The sequence below is a fragment of the Cyprinodon tularosa genome, unplaced genomic scaffold (assembly GCF_016077235.1).
Source record: "Cyprinodon tularosa strain WSP-4 unplaced genomic scaffold, ASM1607723v1 ctg41, whole genome shotgun sequence".
In the NCBI taxonomy this organism is placed as follows: Eukaryota; Metazoa; Chordata; class Actinopteri; order Cyprinodontiformes; family Cyprinodontidae; genus Cyprinodon; species Cyprinodon tularosa.
This window is the reverse complement of record NW_024039130.1, coordinates 660,557-670,448: the sequence shown is the minus strand read 5'-3', so window position 1 is coordinate 670,448 and position 9,892 is coordinate 660,557. Positions and strand designations below refer to the sequence as shown.

Sequence of the window (9,892 nt, the reverse complement as noted above, 5' to 3'; positions counted from 1 at the left end):
TCAAGAATGCTTTCCTCAGAGTTGGAACTAAAGGAACTTTGGAAATCTAAACCTCTAAATGCTGTGGACCAATAAAAAAGATATATTGAATTATGCAAGTGAAGAAAATACGACAAAATCTTGAATTGTGCTCCTCTACTGGGATATTTTATTATCATCATCATCTGCATCATTTTTTTTTTATTATCTTTACATTTGTTCATTTTCTTTGACGGGTGGCTGACATATTCACAAACATGTGAGGAGAATAATGTTAGATTCACAGTGATGGGCATAAGGGGTTAGCTTTTTTTTTATTTAGCAACAACAAGAACAAAAGACAAAAACGACCCAGACAAAAGCAAACACACTCAGAACTGCATCCCCACTCATCTCTACACGGCTAAACACCCGAGAACGAGTGCGCTCCCACACTCTGCATTTGTGACGGTTACAACATATGCGTGTATTGCACACAGCAGATTGAACGGTTTGTTTTCTTTCCAAACGTTGAACTTGGAACATCAGCTTGTGTGTGAGCTAAATTCTCAACGGAGAGAAACTATAATCTCATTTTGGAAGCAAAAAAAAAAGCCCCCAAACTTTAAAAAAAATGAAAATTTTCTGTGTTTTAAAGACCGGTGCAAAAAGTCCTCATTCCAAAGTGCTATAAAACATTTTTTTATTTGTTTCTATATCTTGTTTATTATTTACGGAGAACTTAATAACCCTGCAGCCTTATTGCAGAATTTAGTGAAAAGGTTCAGATTTTAGGATTTTAGTGGACTCTGAATAATGTCAGATCTTGTGTGTCTTATCTAATAGAAGCACAAATTGAAAAGTAGAAAATGCCTGTTTTATTAATTATGAAAATTCTTAAGTTAGTATTAAACAGACATTTAATTTTCATATTGAGCACCTCCACATTTATTGAAACCTCTGATAAAGATGTGTTAAAAGCCTTAAAATAAATGATTCTGACATTAGGTTAAATCTGTTCCCTCAAATTGTCTCTTTTTTTCATTGTATTTATACCCTGATGAGAGAAAACAATCAGATTAACATTTATTTAACAGATACTCTCACTGTGGTTTTGGTTCATCCCCAGACCCCTTACAGTAAAAGAGGGAACTGATATATTTTAATATTTCACTTATTTACGTAAATCAATTGCACATATTGCAGTGTGTGATATTGCTTTAAAATCCTGTGGTCATTTACACAAAAACTATTTCTTTTTTTTTAAAGAGAGATGGAAAGCATTTCAACTTGACATTTTAGTGTCATCTTTGACATTTTTGTTTCTTACTCTTCAATGCAAAAATGTAAGCAAAATACAAATTAATTTTAATATTAATTGTGTGTTTTGCCTTTTATGGCTTAGAAGTCCAGTTTTATTACAGTTTTCTAATCATTTTGTTGCTTTTTTACTTTCTACAAAGTGCTCGTCAATCATTTCTCTGAACCGTATTTTTAAATATGTGTAAATATTCTTGTATTATTCTATATTTTAAAGTTTTATTTTGGTAAAAAATGGCATCTTTAATGTTTTTATTCAATTTAACATGGTATTCGCTATATATATATATATATATATATATATATATATATATATATATATATATATATATATATATATATATATATATATATATATATATATATATATATATATATATATGCCTTTTTTAAATTAAAAGTGAGATTAAGTTATAGTAACCTTCCCTTAGTATGCTGGCCAGCAGTGGTGTGAGATAACATTTATATCATCAGATCATAAAACAAAAAAAGCCTAAATAACATTACAGTCACTTTGTGTTTTTGAAATAGTTGAAATGTTTAAACCTTGGTGTATCTTAGTACCGCACATAGGCCAATTCCTGGCTCTTAGACAAGAACCTAAATAAAGCAGGATGCTTTTGTTGCTAAACAACTAAATGAATATTAGCATTTAAATTAAAAGTAGATGTTTATTGTGCTAGTGTGTTACATTTAAAAGATTAATTAATTTACACATCTTTACCAGAGATGCTAATAAATGTTGAGAGCCCTCTACTTTGATTTAAATCCTTATCTCAAGTTCACTGTTTCCTTTTATTGACCTCAAATTGTCATATTTTAATGACCACAGAGGGTCTATTTATCGACCTGTCTTTTTTTCCCTTTTTTTTTTTACACAAATACCACCAACCCTCCTCCTTCAGTGCTCTGTGGTCAGTCTATAATATTAACGACCACTTCTGTTGCTTTCTGTTTTAACAGGATCAAACATCCGAGTCACCAAGTGCATTGAGTTCACACCGGAACAATTTTCAATAAGTGCTCATTAAAAATCACAAGAGGTCCAGGTGACAAAAACAATTCTGTCCTGTACCATTTTCTCCCCGAAACATCCTCAGTTTACTCCTCCCAAAATAAAAAGAAAGAAAATACTTGGAAGATGCTCCAAAAAACTATTCTAGTTTGTCTGTTAGGACTCAAAGATCCTATGTCAATGTATTAATGTTTAAAATAAAAAGAAAATAAAGAAAAAAAAATATGGCTTTCATACACAAACACAGCCCCTGCTTCATAAAGAATATACTATAATTAACACTTAGTCAAACGATTTACCATCTTATATTCAATTAACAACTGTCTGATGCATTTTCCTCTCTTTGATATATACTGGAATGTCTGGGACCACATTAATCATGGTTTTGTCCCAACACTGTGCTTTAAGTACGGCTGACTGATGAACACTTCTGTAATATCTTTCAGAGATCAAATAGAAAACATCAAAAGGTCATCTCTATCTATATTAAGGGAAAACTTACAGTGATACTCTCATCCCGAGTGAAAGACATTTCTTTTTTTATTATACTGCAATGATAAAAACTTTGTACTCCAAAAGTCTCTTTCAACCTTTCAGACACATTTTCCACTTCCTTGTACTGGTTCCGCTGGGTTATCTGGAGTAAAAGTGACATGGATTTAAGCTGAGGGTCCTCGTGGTTTCGTTTGTAGCTATGTACAGTATGGCTTCTCCAAGTGGAAGAGACACAGAAAGCAACGCGGTTGTCTAGAGAAAGACAGCGGAGTTAATTATTGTTGCGGAGATTTGAGTCTTTAGGGACAACCAGTCAAATGTGTCCATGTCCTGTTTTCTTTGAAGGCTGCTGTCACTAGTTCAGAGGAAATTTCTTATGTCATATTTTTCAGATTGCAGTTATTCAACTCATTGTCCAATTAGTAACGTCCTTAGAGGCTTAGTGCCCTGCCATTTCTGTCCTTCATGCCCTTTTCAGTGTCTCTCAGTCTGTCATGTCACTGCATTTTTCATTTTCTCCCCTCTCCTACATCCCATTGAGGTTCAGTCTTCCTCGGTGCCTGCAGCTCCCCTCAATCCATTCATACAGAAAGGCAGGCCAGAGGAGAAAGGGCTGTCAGAGGGAGAGAAACCACTGAAGGGTGGTAGCCCGGCCAGCCGCTGTAAGTGTGGGAAGAAGGTCGGTGGTGGTCCCTTGTGGTGGTCTGATCGTAGCTGCAGGCCGTCGCCGTGCCCCGTGCCGTGGTGGTGGGAGGGGGGCAGCTCTGGTGGAGCATAGCGGATAGTGCTCGGGGCGTATAGGCTCTGAGGGCCCTGTGGGCCGAGAGCAAGGGGATGAAAGAGGACCCGTCCAGCTGCACCGCCTGCCAGTCTCTGGAGCAGTTCGAAGTCGGGGCCATTACCCGTTCCCCCACCGGACGCGCTGCGACTGACCACCCCAGAAACAGCCCTGTCCTCACGGGGCTGAGGGGAGGACACGGACATGGCGGGGGACAGGGCTGGAGAGGGAGGGGTGAACAAGCCTTTAGACGGGGCTTCGCTGCTGGATGAGGAGTCAGGGATTGGGGTGGTGGGGCTGTCGCCGTTTAAGCTACTAGACGGTGTGTGTGCATGTGACAGCTGGGGCTGAGAGGTGTGCGTGTGAGGGGTTGAGGTTTGCGTGTGGGACCCCCAGCGCCCTCCAGTGGTCAGGACTTCATGTTCAGTTTTGATGGTGGGACTGCCTGGCATAGTAGACGGGGTCACCACACTCTTTAGTTGCTGGATCACAGCCCGCCCGTTGTGCACCCTGCCTGCTCTGTCTCCTCTGGTTGGGGTGTCCCCTCCTCTGCTCTGTTTACCTCCTCCCCCGCTGTCTTCCTGCTTCAGTCTGTCACTGTCTCCCCCCTGGTCCCAGTCTGGTTCTTCCTCCTCATCCCCCTCGCTTTCACTTGCTAAGTCTGAGGAGGCAGACACAGCCTCCTCAGAGTGTCTAAGTTCCTCCAGGCGACGACGACTTTCAGGAGGTGCTCCCTCATGGTCAGACCTCAGCAGGCGCTTCCTCCTGTCCTCTGATTGGACGGCAGGAGCAGCAAATTTCTCTCTACCTTTGCTATCAGAGTCACTCTTTCCCGCTGAGCTCTTCACAGATGTTTGACCTGAGAAGGAAAAGAATTCAAATGAGGAGAGGAGATACTGTTTACTCTCCATATTTGTCAAGTCACAGCCAATAACTTCTGTGTACTTTTTGAGGATCTACCAAAATTGGACTTTGAAGAAACACCTAATATCATTGTTTAATGCAAAATAACCCAAACTAATTCAGATTATATGGAGAATAAGGAACGTCTTGTTAAAATATTCACAGGGATTAAAAGTTAGATTAATGTTTGGACCTTGATTGATCCATTCAAACAAATGGCTCCAAAACATACAGCTGTACTTTTGGGGGCATGTTTTGGTTGCCGTCCGGCTGGAAAGTGAAACCTCTGTTCTTGTCTTAAGTGTTTTGCAGCTTCCATCACATTTTTTCTGTGCATGTATTCCCTGACACTGCTTAAGAAACCCATTCTCACATAACGATGCCTTCACCTACAAGTCTCTTGTGATTGTGATTTCTTAATAATATTGCTCATTCCACCCTTTTAGAAATTGGCAAAAATCTTCATTTCTTGGAGAAAAAGTAAAAAGAAAAAAAAAGAAAAAGCAAACTGTGTATGATTTCCTTTCAGTTCACCTCTTTCATGAATAGAGGTTTTCCTATTCGGACATTATTTCCCTGAGCTTTGGATCTCTCACCATGTACATCTTTTAGTAACACTCTCCTTGCTCAGCTTGTCATATCCAAAGGAAAGCCATGAAATGTCATGAACTGAAAAGTTGTAGTTCATATATTCATTGCATAGAATATTCCTTTAAAACCTTAGTCTGCTTTAAGTTTCTTCACCTTTTTTACCCCTAGACTGTCTCTCTGGGCCTTTTACAGAAAAGTTATTTTGAGTAGTGGTGTCTTCCTGGAACTGGGTTTATCTGGATCGCCTTCAGACTGTGCAAAAATGCATAAGCAGAGTTTTAAGTGATGCTGAGAAGAGGGACTATTTAACCCCTGTCCTTTCCTCATTGCAATGACTCCACATTAATTTTAGAATTCAGTTTCAGATTCTAGACTCAAAATGTTGGTGCAGTCCATGGTCAAGCCCCAAATATTGTGGACAAATTGCAACCCCCGTCTTCTTCCCAGCCTCATTTTAGATCAGTTAAGATCGAGTTATAAGACAGTGGCCTATTAGGCTCTAAAACTTCCTTCCACTCTCTTTCTCTCGTTGCTCGATGTTTCGCTATTATCTTTACTTTGAGATTTTCATCCATTAAATGCACTGTATTCATAAACAAAGGGGCTCCCTTATCTAGGTTGTTTCTGAAAACAATTCACTGTTTTGTTTAGGGAAATTAGAATAACAACAAGCTGAATTGAAATGCTTGCCCACCTTTAAGACTTTACCAAAAACATTTTTAAACAAAAAATCATTTTTACCATCTACTTCACAAAGATGCACCAAACTTTGCTGGTCTATCACATAAAATTCTGTGGTGGTAACGTGACAAATTGCAAGAAAGTAAAAAAAAAGTATGAATGCTTTTGTACGGAACTATTCATGGAGGTATTTTCTACAGGGATGACTGGTAATGTGCACTACCTCTGGCCTGTGGAGAGCCATCAGTGGGGGACGAGCTAACTCGGAGTCGCTCTGCTCTTATGCTCTCAGGTAGCTGCAGCAGATCCAGGGGGGTGTCAGGCATCTCAGTTCGACTGGATGGACAGAGAAGAGATATGAACAAATGCTCAACCACTTGAATCCACTTACAGGAATAAAAAAATCCAGCACCACTAGTTACAATGAATACTAAGAGACCGAAACAACATATAATCAAGCAAATAACAACCTCCAATAGCCAAACTCCCTCAGTTGCTTCTAACCTCTGCCTAACACACTCCCAACCCCTTAAACAGTCCCTAATAAACAAACATAGTCATTAACACACACAAAAACACACACTTTGTCCCATTCAGCAGCCCACCTATACAAAGTTAAGCTCCGACAAGAAGAGGAGGCTGTTAGAGAAGTTAATGAGCTCTTGTAATTACAACACTAATTAACTAAAACACCATTCAAACCTAAAATTCTGACATCCATTTGTACTAATTATATAGCTTCAGTGTAATTAGCATTGAAATTCAGCCTACTACTCTTGCTTTTGTCTGCTCTCTTGTACAGCCAGCATTAGCTATTCTGGAGATGCGTTTGTGGGTATGTATAAAATACATTAAGACATAAACAAGAGTAATACAACATTTAAAAGGCAATTTATATTTAAAAACAAAGGTGGAGACATTTGAAATGTTGCGTTACAGCCTAAAAGCTTTTCAATAGGATCATATCTGCTAATTTAGAGCAACAGGGCTGAATAACAAGAAGGCTTTTGTTATTTTCCTGAATACTAATATTATATCACACCACAGAAACTATGCTGGGTATCTTCTATAAGTCTGTTGGGGAAAGTTTGATCTCTTTCATCATTTGCTGGGTAAAGATCTTTGAAAATACAAGTTTTCTATTTCTTGAGATTATTTTACAAAGAAGAAGATTATGGAAAACAGTGAGCATCCTCTTCAGAAGATTGCTTCACAACAAAAGAGCTTTTTCAGTCAGAGGCCTTTCCAGATCTGGTGCAAGACAGACCTCTACAGAAGATCCTTTCTGCCAACAGCTATCAACACCTATAACAAGTGGTTAAAAAGAAACCCTATGAGTTACTGCAACGTTGAATTTAAATAAAGTATTTTGGAATTCAATTCAATTCATACTTTACTGACAAAAAGAAAAAATTAAAAGTAAATATTTTAGGTAGTTATTTCAACATTAAAAAAAGCATGTCAAGACCAATCCACAAATCTTTAGCCAATTCTGCTGGCTCCCACTAGAGCAACCTGAAGGTTAAAGAGCTGATGCTTTCAACAACCTGGAGGCCCATCCTCCTAAGCTCATTCCAAGTCAGACACAAAAGGTGGACAAACAGATTTTTCTGGTTGCCATGACCTGGACTACAAATAATTTGCTCAGGCAGGTAGAAAGGTTGTAAGTAAAGGAAAGTTTTCAAATGGGTTGTCAACATTTTACCACCTCCACCCTTTAAGTTGAGAAATCCTTCACATAAATAATGCTTTTTATCATTTAGAGGTTTATTAAAAAGACGAAAGGCTGCAAACAAACTGACCATATATGAAAGTTTAATTGTCCTCATTCTTATATTTACCCTATGATCAACCACTTTAAAAAAAAAAAAAGTTCAGTTCAATTTGACATCTAAAATGAATAATGACAGATGTAGAATCAAACATATATTACTCACAACATATATTACTTACAAACAGATATTACTCAAACAGAACTTATCAAACAAGACAATGTTGGCTAAAAGTTCTCAAAAAGCAATCCAACATGCCCAAACCCAACATGCCACAATTCAACATGCCCAAACCCAACATGCCCCAACCCAACATGCCCCAACCCAACATGCCCCAATCCGACATGCCCCAACCCGACATGCCCCAATCCGACATGCCACAATTCAACATGCCCCAACCCAACATGCCCCAACCCGACATGCCCCAATCCGACATGCCCCAACCCAACATGCCACAATCCAACATGCCACAATCCAACATGCCCCAATCCAACATGCCACAATTCAACATGCCCCAATCCAACATGCCCCAACCCAACATGCCACAATCCAACATGCCCCAATCCAACATGCCACAATTCAACATGCCCCAATCCAACATGCCCCAACCCAACATGCCCCAACCCAACATGCCCCAACCCGACATGCCCCAATCCGACATGCCACAATTCAACATGCCCCAACCCAACATGCCCCAACCCGACATGCCCCAATCCGACATGCCCCAACCCAACATGCCCCAACCCAACATGCCACAATCCAACATGCCCCAACCCAACATGCCCCAATCCAACATGCCCCAATCCAACATGCCACAATTCAACATGCCCAAACCCAACATGCCCCAACCCAACATGCCCCAATCCGACATGCCCCAACCCGACATGCCCCAATCCGACATGCCACAATTCAACATGCCCCAACCCAACATGCCCCAATCCGACATGCCCCAACCCGACATGCCCCAATCCGACATGCCACAATTCAACATGCCCCAACCCAACATGCCACAATTCAACATGCCCCAACCCAACATGCCCCAACCCGACATGCCCCAATCCGACATGCCCCAACCCAACATGCCCCAATCCAACATGCCCCAACCCAACATGCCCCAATCCAACATGCCCCAACCCAATATGCCCCAACCTAAAGACAAATGAAATCTAGAACTAATGTGAAACAAAATCGATGACATTTAGCAGTTTAAGAAGGATTAAAAAGGCCTTTCTAAGGCGTTTGGACTCGAGCAAGAGCCCCTAGAGAAAATATGGAACAATGGTGAACCTTCTCTTGACAGTTAAAAGGAACCAATAACCTGCCACTGGAGGCCTGTGTTCATGGTTAAACAACAAGAATGACAGCCTGGACAGAGAAGTTAGGAGGTCCAAGGTAAAAACTAGAACAAGCAAAAAAGGGATACTCTCACATTAAGTATCATCTTAATAATTCCCGAGATTCTTTGGAAAATATTCTCTGGACTAAAGAGAAAATAAAGGAAACTTTTTTTCCTCTCCCTGATGGCTGTTATTCTGGTTTCCCCCACTCTTTGCCCTTTCTCCTTCTCCTTGTCAGGTATCTTTAAAAATGAAAGCGCTCATATATCTAAGTTACGGTGAGTTATAATAGTTTGTGTCAAGGCTGTCAGAATTAACAAGCTCAAAATGCTGTGAATACTTTGAAGTCTGTACTTTCTCAGTAACGTCCAAATCTCCACCAATAATCCCTCCATGTTGCATCACCTGTCCCCATGCAAAGATTTCTGCACACAGGCAGAATCCAGTCCGCATATTAAAACAGGTTTATTTGAGAACAGCCTGCGGATGTGCAGCTGCTGGACTGACCTCAGGACGTAGTTCACCCAGATGACATTGCGCTCATGGGGGGCTTTGTGATTGATGGAGACAGTGGCAGTGGACTGGATCCACAAGTAACCTCCTCTCCTCTGCAGCCAACGATAGTAGCCTGTCACCACTTGGCCTTTTCTCAGCACTGACAGCGAGAAAGCAGAGAAGTTGGTTAATTTAGCAGTTTAGGATTATGGCAGCAGAGGGCGCCTAGCACAACAAGACAACTCACGCCTATAACATACTATGCAGTATTCCTTATATCCCACAATGAGACTGTCAACATATGGATTTGTGTGCAACTCACGGTCCTCATGGCTCTGCCGGATATTTTCCAGGTCTTCCACATGTACAAAATGATAGCATGTATGTCCCACCACTTCCGCAGGAGTCAGATCCATATACTCTGAGATTCTGTGAAGCAATGCAAGGGGGGGGGAAAAAGTAATTTGTCAACTAAACAGAAGCAGATGCATTTTCCAAAAACCACCAGCTGGCCTGGGATTCTGCCAGCTGCTCATGAAAAAACATG

General features: G+C 40.3%; 1 protein-coding gene across 4 annotated transcripts in view; it reads right to left on the bottom strand.

Moving 5' to 3' along the window:
- Positions 1 to 2,112: 2,112 nt before the first annotated feature.
- The window catches only part of npas1 (neuronal PAS domain protein 1), a 68,794-nt gene continuing 61,014 nt past the window's right edge, over positions 2,113 to 9,892 (bottom strand). For all 4 annotated transcript variants that reach the window (XM_038298589.1, XM_038298591.1, XM_038298588.1 and 1 more), the window contains exons 9-12: positions 9,668 to 9,774; positions 9,358 to 9,505; positions 5,965 to 6,077; positions 2,113 to 4,425 (exon numbers count right to left, since the gene is read on the bottom strand). In XM_038298589.1, coding sequence (XP_038154517.1) covers positions 3,332 to 4,425; positions 5,965 to 6,077; positions 9,358 to 9,505; positions 9,668 to 9,774 — 1,462 coding nt within the window. In that variant the 3' untranslated portion in view covers positions 2,113 to 3,331. The remainder of the gene's footprint in view (positions 4,426 to 5,964; positions 6,078 to 9,357; positions 9,506 to 9,667; positions 9,775 to 9,892) is intronic.